Source organism: Macaca mulatta, chromosome 14 (genome assembly GCF_049350105.2).
Source record: "Macaca mulatta isolate MMU2019108-1 chromosome 14, T2T-MMU8v2.0, whole genome shotgun sequence".
Taxonomy (NCBI): domain Eukaryota; kingdom Metazoa; phylum Chordata; class Mammalia; order Primates; family Cercopithecidae; genus Macaca; species Macaca mulatta.
Genome location: NC_133419.1, coordinates 45458763 through 45485729, shown reverse-complemented (window position 1 = coordinate 45485729; position 26967 = coordinate 45458763). Strand labels below are relative to the sequence as shown.

General features: G+C 44.3%; 1 protein-coding gene across 7 annotated transcripts in view; it reads left to right on the top strand.

Annotated features, from left to right (window-relative positions):
• NAV2 (neuron navigator 2) overlaps positions 1 to 26967 on the top strand; it is a 409147-nt gene that overhangs the window by 220844 nt on the left and 161336 nt on the right. For all 7 annotated transcript variants that reach the window (XM_077964833.1, XM_077964832.1, XM_002799608.4 and 4 more), the window contains 3 exons: positions 4220 to 4332; positions 10299 to 10407; positions 12573 to 12962. In XM_077964833.1, the coding sequence (XP_077820959.1) occupies positions 4220 to 4332; positions 10299 to 10407; positions 12573 to 12962 (612 nt within the window). The remainder of the gene's footprint in view (positions 1 to 4219; positions 4333 to 10298; positions 10408 to 12572; positions 12963 to 26967) is intronic.

The window sequence follows — 26967 nt, the reverse complement described above, 5'->3', positions numbered from 1 at the left end:
AGTATACATTCATACATGAAATGCAAAGGCACATATGCATACATGTATTTATATACCTGTTCAGGTGCATAGGTGCATGCCCAGACTCTCAGCTTGCTATGTTTGTATGATTCCCCAAAGAATGTGATATTCCCTCTTTCCTCCTGAGCTGTGTTCTAGTGGGCTCTGTTACAGTTCCTGCCAATAGCTGGTGGAGGGACTGGCTTAAGTGCTTTCAAAGGAAAGCCAGCCAGCACTAGGCCAGCAAAAGAATGTCAGGCATTGTGCTCCTTCCTTTTATTCTGCTTGCATTCTCCTTCAGTGAGGGTCGTGCTGATCTTTTTAATTGGGAGAAGGTCTCACTTTATTGAATCAAGTCATCAGCTCAGCTCACAATCCTGAGAAGAGCACCAGGGCTTAGATAATGACTCAGCTGGTCTACACACACGGCTTTTGTTTTGTTTTTGTTTTTTGTGGTTTTTTTTTTTGAGATGGAGTGTCACTCTATCGCCAAGGCTGGAGTGCAGTGGCACCATCTCGGCTCACTGCAACCTCCACTTCCCAGGTTCAAACAATTCTCATGCCTCAGCTGGGGCTACAGGTGCATGCCACCACACCCGGCTAATTTTTTTTTTTTAATTTTAATAGAGAAAGGATTTCACCATGTTGCCCAGGCTGGTCTTGAACTCCTGAGCTCAGTGCTAGGATGACAGCCATGAGCCACTGCGCCCAGCCATGAACTGCTTTTAATACAATTGTTCTCTGAAGTATGGAGGCAACTGAATAGCTCCACATGAAATTTTTATAATTCCAGTAGCGTTATTAGTCTTGAGGTAATACATATTCAAGATTCACAGATTCTGTATTTGCATTTTCAAAATTAAAATATGACAGTCTTTGATCACCATCAATCCCATTCCTTCTTTTTTTGTTGTTCGCTATAATTTGAAAGATTATAAAACATATAACCTCTTTTTATTTCAAGGTTTTCTATCAGAAGAAAAGTCTTAATGATAAAGAGCAAAAGTCTGACAAAGAGGAGGAAGAGGAAAATGTCTAGGATGTGGATCTGGATCTGACTAGCCCCGTTTTTATGTTAATACCCGCTCTGGGTAACGTCCTTCTGTCCCCTCTGAGGTGCCTTCATCTTTAGGGGAGTCTGGGAAGTGACGCTGGAACCAAGAGCACCAGGATAGAAATCAGGACACCTGGGCCTTGTCCTTTATCAGCCCTTCGTTCCTTCTGAGGTCTTGGGTACCAGCTGAAGGAACAGTTATTGATCGAGTGTGGGCAGAGAGTCTGCTAAGGGCTTTCTACCTCTTAGCTCACTTCATTCTTCCCACACCTCCATGAGCTAGCAGCTTAGGGGTAAATTACACAATTTGCCCCAAGTCACAGAATTAGACTAGAGGAGCTCATGTTTAAAACCAAGTGTGGACTGGGCATGGTGGCTCACACCTGAAATCCCAGCACTTTGGAAGGTCAAGGTGGGTGGATCACTTGAGGTCAGGAGTTCAAGACCAGCCTGGCCAACATGGTGAAACCCTATCTCTACTAAAAATACAAAAATTAGCCTGGTGAGGTGGCACACACCAGTAGTCCCAACTACTCAGGACGCTGAGGCATGAGAATCCCTTGAACCTGGGAAGCGGAGGTTGCAGTGAGCCATGGTCATGCCATTGCACACCAGCCTGGGCAACAGAACGAGACTCTGTCTCAAAAACAAACAAACAAAAAGCCAAGTCTATCTAACTAGTGAGACCAGGCTCTTAACCACCAGTCTTGACTCTAAATCACTTTATCTTCATTGTCTTCATCTGGAAAGTGAGAAGTTTGGATTAGATTAGATTCTATAAATTAGTTTATTCTCCTTTTCTGCTCTAACATTCTCTCCCTCAAGCTTATGGTCCACTATATATAACTTATAATTGCTCCCCCCAGCAAAACCTCTCCATGTTAAAGTTGTTACCAAGGAGTAAAGGGAAGATGGGTCATTTTTTAAAAAATCACTCAGAATGAATTATATTTATCAATTCAGAAGTACAGTAGACCCCTCTATCACTTTATAGTTTACTAAGAGTTGTGTGTCACATACCTTTGATTTTTATAGAACCAGAGGAGGGTGCTATTATTATCCCCATTGTACAGATGAGGATGCTGAGATTCAAAGAGGTGAAGTGACTTAACTCAAATTTGCATGCTAACAAGTTACAGATCTTAGACCTGGAGCTAGTCAAATATTTAGACTTCCAAGTCTAATGTTCCTTCTAATACCTAGCATCTTCTGAGACTTAAACATTTCTTATTTATCCAGTCAACACGCCCTTCTTGTGTTGCCTGTGCAGCATATGAACTTGAACTAACCTTTGCCTCTGGAGAGCTCTCAATCTAATTGAGGAAAGATTTACTTATTAGATCACATTTTAGCCAACAGGAGAATAAGGAGAGTGCTATAGGATCACATTTTAGCCAACAAGAGAATAAGGAGAGTGCTATAGGAACTCCTGGCAAGGAGTCAAGGAAGGCTGTCAGGCAAAGATGACATGGAAGCTGCATCTTAAAGACAGATTAGGAGTGAACTAAGGAAGGAGGAGAAGGGCCTTTAGGCAGAGAGGTTGCAGTTACTACAAAGATAAACCTGTTAAAGGCATGTGGACAGAAGCCACATGTGGGCGGAGCATAGTAGAGCTGTATGTAAAGGGTTAGAAAGGCAGGTGATGGGGCTGGAAATAAAGGAAGAAGGTGGCCATCGTCTACCACAATAAGGAGTTTAGACCTTGTTCTGTGGGTAATGGAAACCACTGAAGACGGTGATGTCATCACGTAAGTTTTACAGAAGTCAGTGAAGAATCGTGTGGGGAGTAGACCAAACTTAGGAAGAGTGTAGAATGGAGATCACAGATTCAGCTGCCTAATTGGCCTCTAAATGGTCATCTAGATGGGTGGCTCAGGGTGAGCAAGGCTGTGGCAGAGGGAGCCACACCTCTTTAGAGGGTGCAGCCACCACTTGGCACCAGCAGGTGGCGATCTACAATAACAAAGGCTCTGTCTTTCCCAGGCTTTATTGTTTTTACTGGACGAAGGCAGAAATCTAGATATTTATTGTGAAATATCCCAATTTTTAAATGTTGAACTAATTTTAAAACTTTAAAATATTATGCAGACCAGTAGGAATAAATTGGGCTGGTTTCCATACTGGGCTGCCATTTGCAACCTCTAGGTGTGAGGTACCTGTTTCAAAGCACTCTTAAGGCCTCAGTAGAAATGAAGAGGGCTTGGACCCTGGCTGGAGGTGAAAGGAGCACAGGCATTATGAAATCCTTTAAAGGCAAATATAATAGAATTGAGAACAATGGCCTCAGTAGGAAGAAGAAAGGAGGGAAGAACGGTTGGATGACTTGAGGTTTATCAGTACATCCCCCATCGTCCATTCTCACTCTTGGCAAACGTTTTCCTCACAGATAGTAAAATCGGTTGAATTAGTTCAGGATGCCAGTGCGTTAATAATGTTACATGCAGGGTCATGCATCTGAATGTAATTATGCATTTACATGCCATGCCTGAATGAGCAGAGGTAGCTGTGACAAGAAAACATTGCATGAAGCCGTTGCTTCAATTTGCTTGACAAATAAGGGCATGGAGAGGGTTTGGGGAAGTACAGATTTCAGTCGAGTGTTGAAATAATGATCAAGGAGACCTTTCATGTCAGAAGAACTGAGCTCTGAATCAGAGACCTGGAGGGCAAACACACCTGCTTGGCACCCACTTCCAACTGGTTTTATGGTCACCTTTATAGAGAAAACCATGTCAGGATGATTTTGGGGTGGGGGTGCTGTTAATAGAGTCATCTTTATGTTTGACTTGTTGGCGTTGCTGGTTACTTAGAAGTTGTTCTTTGGCATAGGTTAAATTATCCAAACCACCCAGTACCCTCCAGCGTGTGTCTGGCTAGACCTAGCATCCTGAGGGAGGTTCAGAGAAGCATTCCCCAGTGAGGGATTACAGACTCTCCATCCGGGCAATGAGAAGTTTATCTTTTACAGTTCGGTGGCTCTCTCTGTTCTTAGGACATTGCTCCACATACGGCTAATGAATTATTTAGTGTCAGTCCGCTCGTCGGCTCTGTTCTGAAGCTTCTTGCTATAGGAGGTAATGGTGAGGGCTGTGGTTAGACCACAGTGGTCCAGACGTGGTAGTTGCCTCTCATGACAAGTATGTCTGCTTTGGTTTGTGTGTGAAGGTCTCAGACGGACACTGAAGGGAATGTTACCGCCGAGTCAGGCTCAACGGGTGTGAGCATGGAGCCCAGCCACTTCACCAAGACTGGACAGCCTGCTCTGGAAGAACTCACTGGTGAGTATGGAGCCCCAGAAATCTGTGTCTGTTGGTGATGAGGCCTTCCATGCAATACCTGCTGGAACAGCATGAACCCAGCTTGATTACAAGTTGCATTATGGTTGCATTGACTTTGAGCTAAACAAACTTTCTTTCTTTTTTGTTTCCTATTATTTTTCTTCTTCTTTTTCTTCCCTTTACTATCCCTCTTACAGTTTCTTCCCTCCTCCCCAGAATTGTAAACAAATCTCTTACTGGTGTGCAAATCCTGTTTTTAAGATATATTCAATTTTATTCATTTAGGGGCTCTGGACTCCACTGATACTTAACTTTGAATCTTCTTGTTTACTCTTCAGATAAAGTTGCTTTTCAACAAGATTTAGAATAGTGGATTTCGTTCCTGTATAGAAGCACTGATTTAAAATGTGTTCTTAGAGTCCTACATGAATTGGGGGGAAAAATTGTAACATGCTTCTTTTTACCAGAAACAAAAAAAGAAATGTAAATTTTATTTAATTGTAACATAGACAATGATGATTACAAGAACATTATACTGTATGACAGCATAAAATCCACAGTCGTCGTATAGTTAATTCTATAAGCATTTATTTATGGACACTATACTGTCACATTCTTAATTAAAGAAGAAAAGTCACACCTTAATTAGTATTCTTACTACAGTGGATTCCAAGCTGCCATCTTCTCTGTCTCTTTTCCCCATTCCCCAACTCTGTGTCCCATGCTCCAGCAACTTCTAGTCAGGGAAGTGAGTGGTAAGCCATTGATTTATTAGTGGCTGTGTCACTCTTCTCATATCTTACCACTTCCACAGTCGAGTTAAAAACTGAATCCATGCTTAAAATCTATTTATTAAACTGAATATCCCTGACTACAGCATTTTAATAGCCACGTTACAGCTGTGGAATTGCTCTGCAGCCCAGTGATTGAACCTTACCCATCTCGCAATTAGCCCCAACAATTAATTTCAGAGGATCTGGGTGATCTATTTCCTTCTGATTCCACTGGCTGGGCACAGAGATGGTGCAGAGATTCTTCAAGCCATTTGTAAGCAATCCATCTTAGAATGATTCGGGCCCCACATTTGGGATTGATTTTGTTTCCTTCTCTTTGAGGTTTGTAGCTTTCTTGCATGTGAGTACATGGATAGCATAGGAAAAGGACCAGCAATGAGAAGGGTGTGGAGTTCAGATGACTGCTCAAGTCTCCATGTACATTCCAGATTGTGTTCTGATGTGCAGACATCAAAAGAACGAGGCCAACGCTTCAGATCCCAGCATGGTTCAGATATGTGGCCCGTGGAGTGGTGTGGATTCCTGTCAGACATTGAGTCTCAGCAAAATCCACATTGGAAAAGCAAAAGCAGGAGCCAGAGAATATTCCAAATATTACTTAGATTTCAGAGTGACAGATTGCAGTATGTGATCTTCCCCTAATTTTTCTTTTTATCTCCATGTCTCCACTGTACCGAGCCTTAAGAACTCAGAAACCCTGAGATTCTGTCAGATGGCTTTGGGGAAGAGACTTGTGCAGCCAGTAGTGCTTGACTCTTCACTCTTTGGTGTCAAATCAAATGGGGTTGGTCGCTAATGAAAATTCCTTATCAGGGTGACATGTCTTTATAGTCAAGCAGTAGAAATCATACTTGTGACTATGTTGAATTTTTTTATGGAGAGACTGAATAATAAATAGCATGACGTTGAATTTAACTTACCCACAGCCAATCCTTTGAAATGACAGTGAATGGTAGGACTATTTAGAAATGGACATTTATAACTATTTGATCAATCGCTTGGTTCTTCCCCTTACTTATGCAAATGGGTGGGTTTTCCTATGGTATGTGATCATGTGCAGAGCATTATAGTTGAAAAATGCATCTTGGATGATAGAATTGAAGGAATCACACACACCTGCTTATTATCCTGCTCATGAATTCCTTCTAAACCTTGCTGGTGACTATCTTTCAGCCTCTGCTTGAATATTTCTTGGACAAAATGTTGTTCCTTCATAAGGCAGCCCTTTATTTTTTTGCTGTTGTTGACGGCTTCATCAGTTAATGGAGTTCTTTATTCTTACATTTCCAATCACTGGATATAATTCAGCCTTCTGAAGCCCTAGACAGTTTTCATTCTTTTTCATGTTGTAACATATCCCTTAAGGTTTCTTTATTTCCAAGTAAAAATCCTGGATTTTTTCCATGGTCCTTTTATAACACCTTGATATCCTCCAAACTCAGTCATATTTGGTCGCAATGTGATGCTCTCCCAATCATGACTAGTGGCTTGAGCATCGTTGGCAAAGTCCAGATCGCTACAGGTAGACACTAAATTTTTAAGACCTCTCCGAATCTATGAGCTGAAAGCTCCCAGCTGTTTCCACTGGAACTCAATTGTGTTTTTATTGTGTTCAGGCTGTGAGTTAGTGGGTAAATCCTACATTCAGGTCATTGTCAGAGGAGGCATAATTGGCAGTTCTGAATGTGATCACCTAAGCATGTCAGGTGGGTTACTGTTTTGTGTTCTTACATCACCCTTGGGGTCTGATGTAGCACCCTGGAGGAGGGCAAATATTTCCCAGCAGGACCCACAAGAGGGAAACAGGACACTCACATTTCCTGAACCCTCATTTTGTGCTATGTGCCATCTCATCTGACTCTCACACTAACCCTTCTAGCAAAGGGTTTTTATGTCCATTTTACAAATGAGATCTAGGGTCAAGTGGTTAATACACAGCACTGCCACAATTCAAATATTTATCTGTGGAAATGTGAAGTCCATGCTTTTCCTTCAACTGCACATTGACCAAACATGTGTTGCATAATAAACATTTCTTAGACCTCTATAAATTGTGTGGGGGTTACCAAAAGGAGAGATGAGACACCATCCCCAACTCAAAGATCTTTGACTTTCTGTCTGGGTGCAGTGGCTATACCTGTAATCCCAGCACTTTGGGAGGCCAAGGCGAGAGGATTGCTTGAGACCAGGAGTTTGCGACTAGCCCGGGCAACATAGAAGACTCCATCTCTGCAAAGAAAACAAATTAGCCAGGCATTGCGGTGCATCCCTGTAGCCCTAGCTACATGGGAGGGTGAGGTGGGAGGATTGCTTGAGCCCAGGAGTTTGAGGCTGCATTGAGCTATGATCATGGCACTGCACTCCAGCCTGAGGAACAGAGCAAGACTCTGTCTCTAAAAAATAAAACAAAATAGTTGAATTTCTAATGGAGGGTTAAAACCATTAATAGAGTGATGGATAAATAAATATGGTTACTATATTTTGTGTGTGTGGTTAAGGTAATTAGTTGAGGTAATTTGTAAACCTATGCCTAGATGTAGCCTCATAATCGATGTTTTCTAAAGGGCCTAGAGCTAACCTAAGAATATATTTTAGCAGGCTTATATACATAAAATGTGGCCAAATTGGCAGTAAAAGATTTCACTGATAGCCCAGAAGGTAGATGCAGTTACATTCCTCCAAAGTCATTAGGGGAAGGTATAATAGACATTCATCTTTGCTTTTGTTTAAAAACACATACATATATATGTATTTTAAAGCACTGGGAGGGAAATGCAAGTTTGGCCACTTTTCAGATAAGAGAAAAATGCCTTCCAAATTTCCTTGGGTTAAAAGGTGGAAGGAGAAATTGGAAAGCACTTGCATTTTCAAGTAAATTTCCTCCATGAAATCATGGGTATATCATTTACTCCATCCCAGCCTCCAGGCACCACCATGCCACGAACAACCTAAGGAAGTTGTCATCTATCTCAGAAGAAAAGTTAATTCTATTACATTTCTTAGCTGCCCAGTCCCCTGTTAATGACAATTGTTGGAAGTTCAACCTGTTGTCTGATGTCAATTCTACTTGCTGCTGCTTCGTGTCTAATGTAAATTCCACTTGTGCTATGTTCTAGATGGAGATTTCTTTGAAAATATTGCTCAACACTTGAAAATAGTCCTAGGCTTTTAAAGACCCATGTTTGTGCTTCTTCAGTCTTCTCAGCTGTCCCTAAAATTACTCTGAGGGAGAAAATGTATAATTCTATTAATCATTATTATAGTTATTGCCCCTCTCCTCCTCCCATTGTAAGGCTAAAATGAATGGAACTAGGCCATGTGCGGTGGCTCACTATAATCCCATACACCTATATGTATGGGATCAGGCCATGTGCGGTGGGATCACCTATAATCCCAGGACTTTGGGAGGCCAAGGCAGGAGGATCACCTGAGGTCAGGAGTTCGAGACCAGCCTGGCCAACATGGTGAAACCCCGTCTCTACTTAAAAAAAAAAAAAAAAAAAAATTAGCCAGGTGTGGTGGCAGGCGCCTGTAATCCCAGCTACTCAGAAGGCTGAGGCAGAAGAATCACTTGAACCCAGGAGGTGGATGTTGCAGTAAGCTGAGATCGTGCCACTGCACTCTAGCCTGGGCAACAGAGCGAGACACTGTCTCAAAAAAATAGAAAGAAATGGAATTGCCAGAGAACCCAAAACAAGACTGCGCTGTGTCCTAGCTTGTGTGTGGCATGTTTCTCATGGTACACTAGTGCCAGCTCGCTCAAATGCTGCTCAGCCAAGTGTCTTCTGGAAAGTTTTGCCCAGGGAATGGAAGGCTGTGGTCCTAACAAAGAGGAACCCAGCTGTCTGTTTCTTTTCTTTTCTTTCCATTTTTCTTTTCTTTTCTTTCTTTTCTTTTCCTTCCCTTTCCCTTTTCCTTTCTCCTTTTCTTTCTCCTTTCCCTTCCCTTTCTTTCCTTTCTTCTTTTCTTTCTTTCCTTTCTTTTCTGTCTGACTGACTGGCTTTCTGTCTGTCTTTTCTTGCTTGCTTGCTTGCTTTCTTGCCTTCTTGCCTTCTTGTCTTTCTTTCTCTTCTTTCTTTCCTCCTTTCCTTCTTTCCTTTCTTCCCTCCCCTTCCTTTCTCCCTTTCTCCCTTTCTCCCTTTCTCCCTTCCTCCCTTCCTCCCTTCCTCCCTTCCTCCCTTCACTCTCTGTTACCCTGGCTGGATTGCAATGGCACAATCTTGGCTGACTGCAACCTCTGCCTCCTAAACTAAAGACATCGTCCAACCTTAGACTCCAGAGTAGCTGGCACTACAGGTGTATGTCATCAGACGGGGTTTTGCCATGTTGCGCAGGCTGGTCTTGAACTCCTGGGCCCAAGCGATCCACCTGCTTTGGCTTCCCAAATGCTCGGATTATAGGCGTGAGCCACTGCGCCCGGACCCCAGCTGTTTCTTGAAGGCTCCCTGCTCTAGAGCACCAGCTGGCTTGTGTTGAGTGCTTATGGTGAGCACTGTGCTAAGGGAAATCCCGGCTTGATCCCAGTTTGTCCCCACAAATGTCCTTTGAGGTCAGTACTACCACTGTGTTCCTTTTAGAAAAGTGAAATCTGAAGGACAGAGAGGACCAGCACCTTCCCCACAGTCACACGGCCAGTAAGTAGAGGAGCTTGAATTTGAGGTGACATAATACATCTAACAATGAAGAAAGCAATCTTTCTCTGTATAAATATTTGTGATTAACAGGTGCAGATCTTCTAGCTACTGCAAGCTATCCTTGCAAAGTAGGGCCTAAGATAGCTGCATATATCACCAATAGGTGAACAAACAAAATGCTCTACTCATTTTTGCATGGGCAGAAAATGACTACCTGGTCGGACCTAACCTGAGCATGTCTCTGCTGGAGACACTGTGGAAATGTGTTTACATCTCAGACTAGGCACTTGGCTTCTCCCACACACTAGACTTCACCTATTTAAGGAGGCACCTGAAGGAAGAATCTCCTTGGACTTCACACTTCCTTTGGGTTTCCATTCACACTTCCATTCAATCATTCATTCATTCTCAAATCCTTATTAAGCGCCCACAGCGAGGCACATACTGAGTATAGTTATGGTCACAGACATGGATGCTGCCCTTATGAAGCTCACGGTTGGTCAGAGAATTAAACTAATCTTAACCCTCGTCTTTCCAGGGGAAGATCCTGAGGCTCGGCGGCTGCGGACAGTGAAGAACATCGCTGATCTGCGGCAGAATTTGGAGGAAACCATGTCCAGTTTAAGGGGAACTCAGGTTACACACAGGTATCTGCAGTGTGAATTACTTTACTGAACTAGCTGGTATGTTAATTTTCTACTGTGTTTGTTCATACCATTAGCAAAGCGATTTGGTTATAATGGATCAATAGCCTCGCTTTCCAAATGTGCCGGAATTCACAAAGAATGCCATACAACATGCAGAAGAGAATTATAGGAAACAAAAATTAGTATAGACAGATTTTTCCCAAAAGCAGAAGGTTGCTAAATCCATTCAACAAATGATACTGTAGACCAGCTCTATTTAAATTTCACTTTACTTGCATTTTCTAAAACTATCTGGTGCTGTTGAAATGAGCAGGTGAACTGTATTTGACCTGTGTGATAAACTGAATAACTTGAATTCCTACCCACTCTTCTGATATGCAGCACTCTGTAATATTGTTAGTCATGCACGTGCATAAAACATGTAAGGAAATATTTATAAAAACTTATGATCGTGTTTAAACTCTGATTTAGTTGGATGAAATCTAGGATTATATTGGAAACATTTATCAGGTACTTTCATTGTTGAACAAGAAGTTGAAGAGGATGCAACCCTGGGATGTCCTTTGTGATTTGGGCAGGAGGAGGTTTTATAGTATGTGGAAGTCAAGGAAAGTTCTCGTTGTCCCCACTGAGCTTCCACAGAGTCTCCTTTGCTTCTCCAATTTCAGTTTCTTTGATAAGTGGCTATGGCAAGGAAACCACGGGGCTTCCACTGTCAGCAGTTTTGGCAGATTGGGGTTAACCACTGTGGGTTCCATCTCCAATAGGACTGAGGCCCAAAACAAGGGGTCCAATCCGAGAAAAATAAGGCCACTTCCAAGATCAGAGGAAAACAAAAACAGCTTAAGGGAGCAAATTGGCTCTTCCAGAGGAAAGTAAACTCGGGGGTTTGGGGGTGGTACCGTCTTAAACCTTTAGGTATCTGAATGAAGGGAGTCAGATATTGGATCTCGTGACTCTACCATTAGTGTGAAACATCCGTCTTTCCACCGTCGTCACTGACACTGACTTAATGTTGGCATAGCAGTTTCACGGTGGGATGGTAATTATGACAGGAGGGAAGACTTCAGTGGTTTCTTCTGCAGGGTAGAATCTCACTCTCTTTGCTCAGTGAGGAAATTGCAGTTTTCCTGTGAAAGTATAGATGATAGTTTTGACTGGGCTGCAAGAAACTGCGGTGCTGTGAAGACAGTGGAAGACGGACTCTGCCAAGAGATTGAGCTCATCCTTGGGCAGATTCTGGTCCGTGTAACTTGATTGAAGAGGGAACTCAAGCCCAGGCATTTACCAATCTTTCCAGACTTTTTGGATGAAATCTGTGATTTAAAGCAAAAGTCTGGGGGAAGTGAACCTCAGAGGGTTACAAAATTAGAACTGTGTCCACTGCTCAGTTGGGAGGGAGCTGAGGATGTAAAATGTGGTATCAGGAACTCCTGGTGGGTGGAGAATCCCACCCTTAGGAAAAGAGGGCTGTGATACGACATCCTAGAATGAATGGGCAAGCAGGAACTTTCATGCCCCGTCCTAATCAGCTCAGCATTTTCTAGTATTTTCTTTCCCAGAATGGAAAGAAAATTCTTTTTTTGGGTGGGGGAGGGGGATGGAGTCTCACTCTCTGTCGCCAGGCTGGAGTGCTGTGACGCAATCTCGGCTCACTGCAACCTCCGCCTCCTGGGTTCAAGTGATTCTCCTGCCTCAACCTCCCCAGTAGCTGGGACTACAGGCGTGTGCCACCATGCCCAGCTAATTTTTGCATTTTTAGTAGAGATGGAGTTTCACCATGTTGGCCAGGATGGTCTTGATCTCTTGACTTCATGATCCACCCACCTCGGCCTCCCAAAGTGCTGGGATGACAGGTGTGAGCCACTGCATCCGGCCTGGAAAGAAAATTCTAGCAGTTAAGGTCATTTAATTAAAGGAATTTGTTTCTTGTACCATGTTTTAGCAGGGAAAGTCTCCAGTAGGCTTTTCAGAATGTTATGTAGATGTGCGGCTTTCCTTTTTCATTTTGAGCAGGGGAAGCACACCAGGTGGTACATGGGGCCAGCTGTTTTATCCTATTTTATATATGAGGATTATTTCATAATTCTAAATAATTAAAGAACATATAAACTGTGAAGGATACTAGGTACCTTTGAGTCTAATCAGGTTGGTTTTGTTTCTAGCACATTGGAAACCACGTTTGACACCAATGTCACCACGGAGATGAGTGGCCGCAGCATACTCAGCTTGACAGGGAGGCCCACACCTCTGTCCTGGAGACTGGGCCAGTCCAGCCCTCGGCTCCAAGCAGGAGATGCCCCCTCAATGGGCAACGGGTACCCCCCTCGAGCCAACGCCAGCCGGTTCATCAACACTGAGTCAGGTCGCTACGTGTACTCCGCCCCTCTGAGAAGGCAGCTGGCCTCCCGGGGCAGCAGCATCTGCCACGTGGACGTCTCAGACAAGGCGGGAGATGAGATGGACCTGGAAGGCATCAGCATGGACGCCCCTGGCTACATGAGCGATGGGGACGTTCTGAGCAAGAACATCCGGACCGATGACATTACAAGCGGGTGAGTACCCAGGGCCGCCCTTTTTCCCAGAGAGAAAGCAAGCTTGGCACCTGGCTTCCCTTTTGTAGGGCTCTGTTTGAGTCTTCCGGAGGAGGTCAAACTTTCTGCTATCCATATCAAAGGCTGTGTGGCATGGAGGGAGACGCTGCTGGGCTGTGAGTCTGAAGGCCTGGGTAGTCCAGGCTTGGCCAGTAACTCACAAACAGCAGAGTGACACCCGAAAACAAACCATGTCGCGTTAGTCCCTTAAACCAAACCTTGCACTAAGGATGGAATCCTTGCAGGTTACACGACCTCCCTAGGCCTATGAGATTTGGCCTGTACCTACCTTTTAGATCTCATCTTCCTCTCTCCTACCTGTTTCCCTGCTGCAGCTGTCCCTCTCAGTCCTCAATCTTGTCAAACTCTTTTCCACCTCACAGCCTTGCATGCTGTTTCTCAGCCTGGATTCTGCTTCCCAGATCTTTGTGTGGTAGGTCCTTCTTGCTGCTCAGCTGACACCTCCTTGGAGGGGCCCTCCTTGACCGTGCAATTTGAAGTAGGTGTGTGTATGCCCTAGGCATCTCCACCACTCTGTGGCAGGCTCCTTTGGAAGCTTATCACTATTTGAAATTAGCCTGATTATGTGTATATCCTTTATTGCCTCCCAGCCCTCTCCTACTTGCAGCAATAAGCACCACAAAGCAAGGACTTGTCTTGTTCGTTCACCGCAGAATCCCCAGTGTGTTGTGTATAATAGGAGCTCATAAATATTGCTAAGTCAATGAACATGGGAATCAGTGAATGAACAAACCCAGCCTCCCTGTTTCTCTGTGTGCTCACATATGAAGTAAAGCGGGTGATGAGATGATGTCTAAGGAAACTTTCAGGTGGAGCCTGCCATGACTGTATAGCACGAGGCCTGGCCGGCAACTTGTTCATGCTCCCCTCTCAGATCACCCTGCAGACTTAAGGTGCAGTGAGTTATTTCAGTCGCCTGAGACTTCTTCCTTCATCTGTTAACGTGACTTGCCCAGAAGTTCTCCAAGATCTTTTCCACCTCGAATGTTCTAGCTGTTAAAGTTACAGATAAGAAAAAGCAGAAATACTAATTGTGCCACTCATTTCCATGAAAGTAATGATCAAGAACCCGATGGGTGAGTCAGTATTTTTATAATTTAAATAATAGCTAACTCTCCTATATGCCAAATACAGTGCTAGATGCTTTACTTTTATACTCTCTTGTTCTATCTCCACAGCAATCCTTTGAGGTAGATGATATCACAATCCCCATTTTAGAGATGAGGAAAGTGAAGTCCAGGAAGGTTAAATAACTTGCCCAAGGGCTTGCAGCTATTAGAGACAGAGCATAATAGTGTATCATCTTGCCAACATTTTATTGCTGTATTGAAATATTACAACTACTAGAGTTTATTTCAAAATTAATTTTCCTCCGTTCTACCTCTGTGACTAGAAATGTTCTTTTATTTCATTAAAAGCTGAGGCATAGAGGTGCTTTGGTTTTCAACCTGTCACTTTTAGAACTATCTTGTGTAGGGAAATCTTTGAAAATAGGATCCACCAAACCTTTTGCAGAGGAAAAGGAAAATTTCACCTTCACCCTCTGAAGGTTCACTGGAAAATCAACTCACAAGAGGCAGATTCGTTAGAGAAAGGACTTACAAATTTACTTTATATACACAGAAGCCTTCAGAGTAAATACCCAAAGATATAGGGAAAATTGTCCAATTTTATGCTTAGGTTCTACAAAGTATGGACAGCTGTGTAGAAATATGATTGGGCAAAAAGGGTATGATCTAATGCTAGTAGATAAAGTGGGGAATCCCGGGAAGGTCTGTCTGTCTAGATTCTTCTTGGCCCTTCTGAGCAGCATTCCTGCCTTCTGGGTATGGGGCAGAGCCCTCTCTGTAATGAAGGTTTCTACAATCAAACAAGGTGGCTCAGATAATTTCCTTATGCCCAGGATTCACACAGAAAGAAAGAGGGGAAATTAGAGTAATGGCTTGGAGGTTTTATGGCTGGCTTTGGGGCAAAAGTGTTCTGATTTCTATGGCCCACCTGGGGGCAGAGGGATTCTAGTTTCTATGGCTGGCCTCAGGGGAAATAGGATTGAGAGACCAGAGGGCAGGAAAAGGTCAGAGAAAAACTTTCGCTTCTGAAGCCTTTATTTTGTAGTGTTTTCTGAGCCCCAACACCTTACAGTACAACAAATTTTTGCTACCTGGAATAGCTGGCGCAATTAACGGACTGAGAAATTAAATGACCTGGTCAACTTAGAGCATCATTTTTTTTTCTAGTTTTCTACAAACATGAAAAACAATAGCATACACCTATTAACTACAACTGAATTGCGCATAATGTAATCTTTGTATTATTGTTTAGAAGACTTTTGGTATCTAGCATGGACTCAGATTTATTATTATCAATTCCCATTTTCATATACTACCAAAAAAAATCTGGCTGGTTTTGCAGTTTTTGTATCCTGTAATAAAGAGTTGAGTTTATTGTCAAACCAGTCTTAATTATAAAAAGATGGCCAGTGAATTTATTTTGCTGTAGTGTTGATTATGTCCACAAGGTGGAGACATTGAAACACTCTAACCTGAAGCTTAGCGCTAGCGGAGTGAGAAACTCCTGGTTTCTTTAACCATCCAAACCAGAGCCTTTACCTTTGCGTAAAATCACCAATGTTTACATTTCAGTTCCAGCTTTGCCAAGCTTACGTTTTAGCATGTGTGATAGCACTTAGAGCAAGTGTAGATAAAAAGTTCAGAAATGTAAGCAAAGCACCTGATTACTGAAACTGGAGAACTTTGGTCTGGTTTCTCTTCCTGTTCCTTTTAATGTAGAAATGTACCCTCAGCATGAGGAGAGGTAGCCCAGATGGTACCTAATGCTCCTTCTAGTTGTAGCATTCTAAAACACTTGTTAAGCATGTCTCCACTCTGTGGAAATGCATGTGAATTTCTGCTGTGAGGCTAAGTTACCAGTTCGTGTTTACATGCAGAGTTCAGGGCAAGACAGTTAATGTCTTTTCTACTCATATCATTTTCTTTCTATAAACTGGCAAGATTATAAATATTGAAAGGCTGGTTATTCTGTGCTTCAGAATCTGCTGAATAAGGCACTGTTGAGGCAACTGAAGTAGTGAAAGGGAAATAGGCTGAGATATCTTATTGGACAGACCAGGGCTTAAACCCTGCCCAACCTCTTGCCAGCTCTATGACGTTAGGCATGTCATTTAACTTCCCTGAGCTTTGAAGCACTACAATTAATATGGTTTTTAAACCTTCAGCTGGATTTCTCTTTGCAGTTGTATCTGATAAAGACCAAAATCCCAGTCAGGGTCTAGATGCCTTATCGCCCTCAAACATCCAGGCGCTTGGAAACAATGAAATGATTAAAGCTTTTGTCCAGATGTTTATTTGGCTTAGTAGAAACATAGCCTTGATGTATGAGTAATATATCAATCCATACAGAGGCTCTTTGAGGAAAGTTCTTGTAAAAGTTTATGACAAGTTTATTTAGAAAATCTGATATGGAAGTAAATTCTGGTTTCTAAAAACCCAAGAACTCTGTTTTTAAAGTGATGCTGTACCTTGGCTTGGCATGACAGCTATTTTTTGATGCCCCTATTCATTTTTCTGTATTGGTGTGTGCATGTGCACGTGTGTATATCCTTCAGTTCTCCCTATGGTAGGGCTGAAATTACTTTATTACCATATTACCATGTAGTTTAGCTAAGAAATTAAGAGCAAATGCCTTTTACACTTTGTGTGTGTGTGTGTGTGTGTGTGTGTCTCAAATACTTATATTGTGCCTGGTATATACCAGGCATGTCTAAGTACTTTACAGGTTGTTATTTGATCTCACTCAATCCTTTTATTGGATTGATAAATTGGGCATTGGCTATAGCGGGGAGGAAATTAAAATAACAGATGAGATTTCTCTTACTAGGTTCTGATCTGTGAAGTCAATCTTCTACTCATATTCTAAAATTCAAAGTGCCATATGGTACAGAATAAAATTAAAGGGGCAGACTCCATGTCCATATGTTTGAAATGATTTTTTTTTCTTTTCAAAGGAGGCACTGAGTTGTACAATGTTCCAAAGTATAAATATATATCCCTTTATGGACAAAAATTGACCCTTTAAATATAACATCAGAAGTTTCTCCCTCTCAGAACCTTTGATGACTTCCCATTGCCTGTGGGAACAGATCTGAACGCCTTAACTAACTGTGGAGGCCCTTCATGGCCTTTGCCTCACCTACCTTCGCTGACTTACCCCCGACCACATTTCCCTTCACACACTCCAGACTTCCCACTGCTCTAGGCCACCTGCCACCACCAAAGGCTGGTTCCTGCATTTGCAAAGCCCTGTCTCTGGTTCCTGCATTTGCAAAGCCCTCCCTCTTGGGACATGCTGCTTTCTTCCTGGAATTCCTTTCCCCTCATGCCCATCTGACTAATCCTGAAGAAAACATCTCCCCCGTGATGTCCTCTGGGACTCCCCCAGTCAGAGTTAGCTCTGACTCACATGTTTCTGATGGTCTTGGTTCACACCTACCCTTATGTATAAGCATTTCACTTCGCATGGGAAATGTTTGAGAGGCACTGAATGGTATTGAGGAAAGAGTATGATCTTAAAAGGCAAGCAGAATTGAGATTTAATCCTGGCTCTGCCAAGTGAACTGGAACAAGTTCTTAACATTTGAATATTAGAGACGGAGCTTGAAAAGAATAGGCAAGAATCTGAGATGCATAAGAAATGGTGTGCGTGCGTGTGTGTGTGTGTGTGTGTGTGTGTGTGTGTGTATGTGTGTGTCTTTCTCCACTAAACTTGGAATTCCTAGCAGTCAGACAGCACTCATTATTTTTCTAAACCCAGAGACTGGGACATAGCAGGTATTTAATATTTTGAGAATGGTCTGTTCGTTCTTGATGCCTACCCTGACAGGACCTTATGCTTATATAACTCGCTACCACACGCTATGAAGCTCAATGGTTCTATTTACAGAACACTTGGAGAAAGCCAACTTAGCCTGTGGTGTCCATCTAGTGGCTGATAGAGGATGTGATGCTGCGGTTTCAATTCCTTTTCACTGTGAGTCATTGTGTTGGTTTAAAGCTCCTTCCTGGCTGGCGATATTTAGGGCTAAGGATGTTGGCTTTTGAGAATGAGGCTGATCAATAGCCTAGTGTGGAGAGAAACCAGGGTGTAAGCATTTCATCTTCCACAGTGGCTTTTTAGGGGCTGCTGTTTTCCCTCCTTGGTGGTAGGAATTACTCCATCGACAAATATGGGCACAGATGCCTGCTGGGAGACTCCATTCTTCAGAAATTGAGGAACTCATTCGTGCTGAATTAATTAAAGTCATCCCTCAGTGTCCATGAGGGATTGGTTTCAGGACCCCCAGAAAATACCAAAATCTGTGGATGCTCAAGTTTTTCATGTAAAATTGTATAGTATTGTATATTTTGTATATGTATATCCTCCTATATACTTTAAATCATCTCTAGATTACCTGTAATATCTAATACAATGTAAATGCTATATGGATAGTTGTTATGCTTTATTTTTGTTTGTATTATTTGTTCATAAGAGGGTGCTTCATGCTCTCATGCATCATTAGCATGTATAATGCCCTGTACCTTTCCTTTTTTTTTTTTTTGTTTTTGTTTTTGGAGACGGAGTCTCGCTCTGTCACCCAGGCTGGAGTACAGTGGCATGATCTCAGCTGGCTGCAAGCTCTGCCTCCTGGGTTTACGCCATTCTCCTGCCTCAGCCTCCCGAGTAGCTGGGACTACAGGCGCCCGCCACCACGCCCAGCTAACTTTTTGTATTTTTAGTAGAGACGGGGTTTCACCGTGTTAGCCAGGATGGTCTTGATCTCCTGACCTCATGATCCGCCCACCTCAGCCTCTGAAAGTCCTGGGATTACAGATGTGAGACACCGTGCCCAGCCTATCTTTTCCTTTATTGCCTGTCAGTCGTCTCTCTGATTCCATCCAAGCAGAGGTAGTGACTTTTCTGTACGCTTCGTTGATACTTGCTGTATCTGTATTAGCACTGGTAGCACTACATCAGAATTGATTTATTAGTGTTTGTATGTATGTGTGTGTGTATACGTGTGTATGTGTGTATATGTATGCGTGTGCATGTGTGTATATATATATTTTTATATATATCTATATATATGAGATAGGAAAGACAAAACCTAAACCTGTTGTAAGTTCTAAAGGTTAAGGTCAAATCTGTCTTGAGTGCTCCTGTATCTTCATTGGCTGGCACAGTGCCTGCCTGTTCTATAGTAAGTAGTCAATAAATATTTGTTGGCTGGGCACCGTGGCTCACATCTGCAATCCCAGCACTTTGGGAGGCTGAGATGGGAGGATCATTTGAGCCTAGGAGTTCAAGACCAGCCTATGCAACATAGTGAGACCTGTTGCTACAAAAAATTTAAAAGCTGTTCGTGGTGGCATGTTCCTGTGGTCCCAGCTGAGGTGGAAGGGTCACTTGAGTCCAGGAGGTTGAGGGTGCAGCGAGGTGTCATTACACCATTGCACTCGAACCTGGGTGACAGAGAAAGACCTTGTCTCAAAAAAAATATCAAGCGAATGCTACAACTAACTTTAAGAATGGCAAGGCCAACCATATTTCTCTAAATGAATTTGTGCCTATGATTGTAGCCCCACTGAGTTTGAGGACCTAGTCACATGTCTTTCTTCTTCTGGGCCCTGTCATTTTGGACTGCCTCTAACCCTGTGAGCTTGACATTATCAGTACAAGAGAAACAGAACTAGGAACACTTGCCATGTGGACTGATGGAAGATAGACATGCCCCTGTTCATCTCTTCCTTCCTTCACTGAACATTATGGGACAAATGTGTGAGGTGTTTCTCAACAAGTCAGCATAGAACATAGCAGGCAGCACCCTGAGTCAAAGGGGGTAGATTAATAGCATGAAAGGCTCTTTCTTATCTGGTGAATCTCTCCAGACCAGACCTGGAGTGACCTTGATAGGCTGTTGTTTCTGGCGGACTGAGAGGAGAGAAAGCCAGAGTACTCCTTACAGCCTAACGCACCCTGGAGCCAAGATAAATGAATTTAGGAGAGGCTGTCCTGAAAGGCACTGATTCATGGCAGGTTCCAGCAGGGTGTGGCAGGCATCTTGAGATTTGGAAAGGATAGGTTCTTGTTTCTCTAGGCTGATCCCACTGAAATGATCTTGGCTTTTGGTGTTCTTGGAAGGCTTGGGAAGTTCAGGTTGCCAGCCAGCCAGTGGGCTGGTCTCAGTGGGATTAGGAAGATTGAGCTGTCAAGGAAAGGTAAAGACTCAGCTGTGTGGACAGACCCATCTATAGGGCTTGGTGCCAATGAATGGAAACTCTCTCTTCACAACACTCAGACACGAAATGTGTGGGTTGCTTTCCCCACACAACCAATTCTCCTACCCCAGCTGACTGTCCTATAATTCAGTTCAATTTGGACACCATCTACCTGGAGTTAGCCTAGGCCCCACAGGTTAAGGGCTCAGTTCCACAAGACTGCCACGCTCCCCCCACCGCCCTGCACACACAAACACACACTCTCTCTCTTTCTCTCTCTCTCTGTCTCCCTGTCTCTCTCCAGATGCCAATCACAAGTCCTAGGTCCCAAGGTTACCCATGCTTCTGTCCAACTTGGCTGAAAATCAGGAGTTCCCAGGACCTCCCTCACATTCAGTAATGTGCTAGAATGGCTCACAGAACCCAGGGGAACACTTTTATTTACTGTGGCTGGTGTGTTTTAAAGCATATGCTAAGGATACAAATGAACAGCCAGATGAAGAGGTGCATAGTGCAAGGTGTGGGGGTGGTGCGGAGCTTCCATGCCCTCTCCATGAGTGCCATCATCCCAGCACCCCTGTGTGTCCACCAACCTGGAAGCTCTCTGAGTCCCATAGTTGAATGTTTTTTGGAGACTCTATTATATAGCCATGACTAGTTAAATCATTGGCCATTAGCAATTAAGTCCATCTCCAGCCCTTCCTTACTGTCTTGGAGGTCAGAAGGCAGGAATGAAAGTTCCGATGCTCTAATCACATGGTTGGTTTGTCTCGCAACCAGCTCCTATCCTCCAAGAGTCACCACAGTAGCAGAAGCCCAGGTATGTTTGAAAGGGGTTTGCTATGAATAACAAAAGATGCTCCTCTTACCCCATCAAGAAATTCCAAAGACTTAGGAGCTCTGTGCCAGACACGAGGAGCAGAGACCAAATATATATTTCTCATTATGTCACCGCAAGTCACTTGCCGCTAATGCACTGCCCTCCTCTTAAAACAGACAAACTTAAAAGATGCAACGAGGCTCCGAGGTGAAGGTACAGGCCCAGAGCAGCCCAATAGGTTGGTGATGGGGCTGGGCCGGATCCAGTCTAGGGGTCTTTCCGTGCCTCTCTGCTTCCCTCGGTGTCTATTTCTGACAGCTCTTAATAGTGTATGAATTCATAGAAATCATAAATACTTTTCCCTGTCTGATATTTTCCTTGGTGTTAAATATCCCAGGCAAATACAATGGTCCCTGTTTTCCTGAGCAGCTCTCTAGGTAGAGTAAGCAAGCACAGAGTCATGCAGAGGGCAAGATTAATTTCCCCAAGTGCTGCAGAACAAATGACAGCTTTCCCTGCGTGGTTGTGATGTCGTCTGACATGGCTGGTTTGGCAGATGAATGGCTCTGGCTACCAAGATCAGTCATCCCTGATGGCTGGGGCAGCATCAACTGAACACCTCTTCTCCCTCCACGGTGGACCCATTTGATGTACTGAGTACAGGAAATCTACTAGCCCTTATTGGCATCTGGGTAGGCAGTCTCATCAGAGGAGAAAGAATAACTGAGCTGCCAGCCCGCTGGAGGAGGAGAAATTCTCCAGCACTCCCATGCGCACTCTGTCCACTGCTGGTGACGACACACTTAGCAGGCTGAGACATGGATTAAAAAGAGATTTACTGGGGGACAGCCCCATGGAGAAATGAAGTGTGGTCCAGCTTTGACGTGGGCAGCCCACACTGCCACAGATGTCTAATGGCAAATGCTGGCTTAGTAATTTATGGGGAAGAGAGAGAAAAAATAAATAAATGGGTGTCTTGTCTTCTCAGGAAACTAGGGTTGGGCCTCGATTTCCTGGGAATTTCCTATCTAGCTTTGAGGCTTGAATCCCTTCCTGCCTCCCTCCCACCCCTGCATCCTGTGGGAAGGAAGAAGGAGAAGGGAACAAAAGTGGGTGCTTTGGGAGAAGGAAGTCTCAGGCCCTTCTTGAGAGGCCTCCAAAGGGGCTGCTCCCCACCTGCCACCCACCTTTACAGATGTCCTCCTCCTCCCGTAGCTTTCCAAAGCATAGGCTCTTCTGGCCTTGGACACTGGAAACCTTTCCTTTGGCCTACCTTCTGGGAAGGCTCCAGGCAAAAAGCAGTAAAATCCCCTGTAAAAAGTGTGTATTGAGTTTGTTATATGCTAGAGACTACGCTAAAAGCACTGAGGCCGAGGGAAATGAATAAGACCAGGTCGCCAAGATCCTAATGCTGTGAAGGGAAGATCATGCAACAGGGCACTGTGTAGGTCAGCATAAAAGTGGTGAGCGAAGGAGGCCAGTGAGGAAGCGATGGCTCGTGTTGAAACACCAACACCCGTACCATGAGGTGAGGGTCGGTGGGAAGTGTGGGCTGTGGAGTTTGACCTGCAGTCCAGGCTGGTTCTACCACTTGGTTAGCTGTGTGTCCTTGAGCAGCCTATTTAATTCCGCTGTGCGCATCTCATAGGTTTGATGTGAGGTTCCAGTGAGATCATGGTGTGCACCGTCAGCCCAGTGCCTGGCCTGCATGCTGTAAGCACTCAGCAGGGTTCGCTGCCATATTGTCCACCACTGTCACTACCAGCAGCAGTGGTAGCACCTTGAGGACACGTGAGCTGGGCCTCGCAGGATAAACAAGGGCCCAGGCAGACCAGTGGCATGAGGACATACAGGCATTGTCGTGTTATTATGAGGTTGGTGCCTGGGTGGGTTGCAGATTCAAGATGGAGGTCGGGGGGCAGTGGGCTCAGGTTAGAAGCTATTCCAGAGACCACGCAGCAGAGGCACAGGGCTGGGTAAGGCCAGGGCCAGGGAAACAGATGCACAATGAGCTTAAAGACACTTTTTACATTCAACTCAGCCTGACGCGGGGGCCAGTTAGACAGGGGACGCAAAGGAGACAGAGAAGATAAGGAGGGCTTCCAAGCTCCGGCCTGTGTTGTAACTGCTGGGAGATAGTTGGTGTCTATCCTCAGACCCTTTGTCATTTCCTAGCCTTCCCTCTTGCATGTTAGCACCATCCTGTGCCCCCAGATTATCTCAGGCCTTCCAGGCAACCCCCAGACCAGGGCTGGCTGAATGTTTAAGGAGAGTGCAGAATATGATTTCAGGAGCCTTAGGAAAACCCAGTCCCACAGCCTGCCAACTCTTGCCCCCAGAGGAGCTCAGGGCCCAGTGGGGAAGACCACCTTGCATGTCAATAGTTCATTCTAACCCAAGGCAGATGGTGGTGAATGTTACCATGAAGAGGCAAAATGTGGGGGTTCCAAAGTGGATCTGAAATTAGAGCAGGTCCTGTGGGGACCTTGTATGTTCTCACTTTCTCCTTCTGGGAAGCCCACTGTGCTCAGCTGCCAATGAGAATAATAATACCTGGAGTTGTGACAGTTGAACGAGGTGACACAGGCAAAGTGCTAGCCCAGTGCCTGCGGCATGGCAGACCCTTCCAAACTGTCCTCATAATGAGGATGTTTCCTAGATTCAATCTGATATAACCAAATTCAGTGTGTGGTGCAGGATAAAAGTCCTCAACATATTTCATGCTCTTCCCCCCATGAGTCCTCCCCAAACCACAGTGGGTAAGAAGCTAGTGAGACCTCTCCTTAGACATAAGACCATAACTGATGTTCATGTGGGCAGCATGAACATGATACCCTCCAGCCGACAGCTACCGGGCTGGGCGAAGAGAAGCCCGCTGTGACTAATCATGCTTAGCAAGGCGCTCCTTCTCCCCCCTCACCATCTGGACCGTCTGCTGTCTTGTTGGAACAGACCTTCTGCCCTTCTGGGGCTCTTCACTGGTAAGCAGCATCAACAAAACACAGTTAGCATTTGGGCGTTACTCAGACTGGCCCAGGTGTTTAACTAAGGGAAATTCCACCTTAAGTCCATTAATCATCACAACCGAGACTCTGCATGTTAGTTGAATCAAGTTGGCAAGTATTTAATAAGTGTCTAGTCAGTTCCAGGCCCCTGACTGTGCCCTGGGGCTTGATGGACAAGAGGAGGAGTCAGTGATTTGTTCTCAAAGCTGGACCATTTGATACTCTACTTTCTGTGCCAACTTTTGATCATTCAAGGTTCTTACCAGGGGGCCTATGAGCTCACTCTTAGTGAAGTGTGCTTACATGTGCAGGAAAAACATATTCCATCCTACTCTGGAGCTCCGGGTGGCTTATGGGAGCTGACATGTATGGCATCCCTTCTGTGTGCTAGGTATCTTATCTAACTACCACACTCTGGCTTTATATTGTTTTTATTAATAAAGAAAATGAAGACCCTAGAGGGTAATTGTTACTTAATTGTCTTAAGCCCATGGAAGAGTTGAAAAAGATGGCCCACCATTTTACTGACATTTTCCCTTTATATCCTGGAATCCCAGTGTGACTTTGGTGCTTTTGTTGCTTTGCTGTAGTTGCTGCTGTTCTGCATCCTCTAGGGCCACCCTTTTTAAAAATTTAATTAATTAATTAATTAATTAATTTTGAGACAAAATCTTGCTCTGTTGTCCAGGCTGGAGTGCAATAGCACAATCTCAGCTCACTGCAGCCTCCACCTCCTGCATTCAAGTGATTCTCCGGCCTCAGCCTCCAGAGCAGCTGGGATTAGAGGCACATGCCACCATGCCCAGCTAATTTTTGTATTTTTAGTAGATGGGATTTCACCGTGTTGGCCAGCCTGTTCTCAAACTCCTGACCTCAAGTGATCCACCTGCCTTGGGCCTCCCAAAGTGCTGGGATTACGGGTGTGAGCCACCACGCCCAGCCCAGGCCACCCTCTCTGCTGGAGAGCCGTGGTCTGTAGGCATCTTCTCTCTCTACTCAGTACTATGCAAATGGACCTGGAAGACAGACACCTGGGGGCTCACAGACAGTCCCTGAGCACCCCTGTTTTTCCTGCTAAGCCTTTGCATAGTTCTCATCTAGAAAACCCAATCCATATTTCTTTTCTTTTTTTTTTTAATTTTAGTATTTTTCTTCTTTTTATATAGTGATGGGGTATCACTATGTTGCCCAGGCTGGTCTTGAACTCCTGGGCTCAAGCAGTCCTCCCACCTTGACCTCCCAAAGTGCTGAGATTATAGGTGTGAGTCACTGTGCCTGGCCTGTATTTATTTTTATCTTAAGCATGTAGATCACTCAAGTTGAAAATACCCTTCCCAGTATTTTTCAAGGGCCGGCAGCTACAGAGTGGCTCAACAGATTTATGATGGGAAGGTTGGAGAATACGAAGTTCGAGTTGAGGTGAATATGAAAAGAAACATTTGGACGAGGTTGGGAGTATTTTGGCCCTGAGACAGTCAGCCCATGTTGAAAGACTCAAAACAGAAGGCCATGTGTGCCTGTGCTTACATCAAGATAAGAAGCTTAAGTTTTGTTGGGACCTCATGAACCTCTCATCATGCTGTTCTGGAAGAAATGTACAATGAAAGAAACTTTAGAGTTGGAGGCAGAAGACCCAACTTCATATTTCTTGATTGGCAGCTGTGACCATAGGGAAATTACTTCCTTTCCTGAGCCTCTGTTCCCCATGTGTTAAACTGCGGTACACCTCTCAGGTGTGTGAGGAGGAGTAGAGGAGATGGTGTTTGTAAAGTGTTTGGCACAGATAGCCTGGTGGCTCCTTTAGCCCTATTGGAGTTATTACATCTGTTTGCCTTTTTAGTCTTTTATTTTATTTAGGACATTTACTAAGATGATGTCAGGCACAACATCTTATTCTTGAGCACAATGACCAAATAGATCCTGGCTGGGTCAGAGTTGGTCTGTGAATTAGTCAAGGTTCTCCAGATAAACAAAACAGTAGGGTGTGTGTAGGTTTGTGTGAGTATGGGTGTATGCGTGTGTAGAGGAATTGGTCATGTCATTGAGCAAGTCCAAAATCTTCAGGTGCCCTTGTTGCAGGCCAAGAGGGGATTCTACCTTTAGACTGCCTTTAGACTTGAGCTGTGACATCAACTCCTCCCTGGGTCTCTCAGCCTATTGGCCTGCCTACTGGCTGAGAGACCCAGAGAAGAGTCAGGGTTGCAATCCAAATCTAAAGGCAGTCTGGACGTAGAATCCCCTCTTGCTCAGAGGACATCAGTCTTTCAAAGCCTTCAACTGATTGGATGAGACCCACCTACATTATGGAGGATGATCTGCTTTACTCGAAGTCTACTGATTTAGCTGTCAGTCTCATCTAAAATATTCCTTTGCAGCAATATCTGGACTCTAGTGTTTGACCAAATATCTGGGTATTGTGCCCCAGTGAAGTTGACACATAAAATCAGCCATCCTAGCCTGTAAGCAGGCCTTGCCATATGATCAGTGGGAATGAGTCATCTGAGGGAGGAGGCAGCTCACCTGTGGCCAGGGTCAAAGAGAGCAACACATCAGCTTGAATAAACATCTGCAAGGGCTCAAAGCTAATGCACCCTACTTGGGATATCACCACAAATCAAGACTGTATGCCTGCCTTGGAAGAATCATTGCATCCCTTCCTGCGTCCCCCGGGTCCTGGTAAGAAATCTCCCTGAGAAATGGAGGTTTTGTCCTTTCCTCTGAATCCTGAAATAACTGCAGAGTGAGACAGACACACTGGCATGGACACCTCCAGAGAGATGATGGTTTTTGAGACCCAGAAGTGAAATAAGATTCCGAGCCTAAGGAGAGGCCCCAAGTTTGTCTCCAGA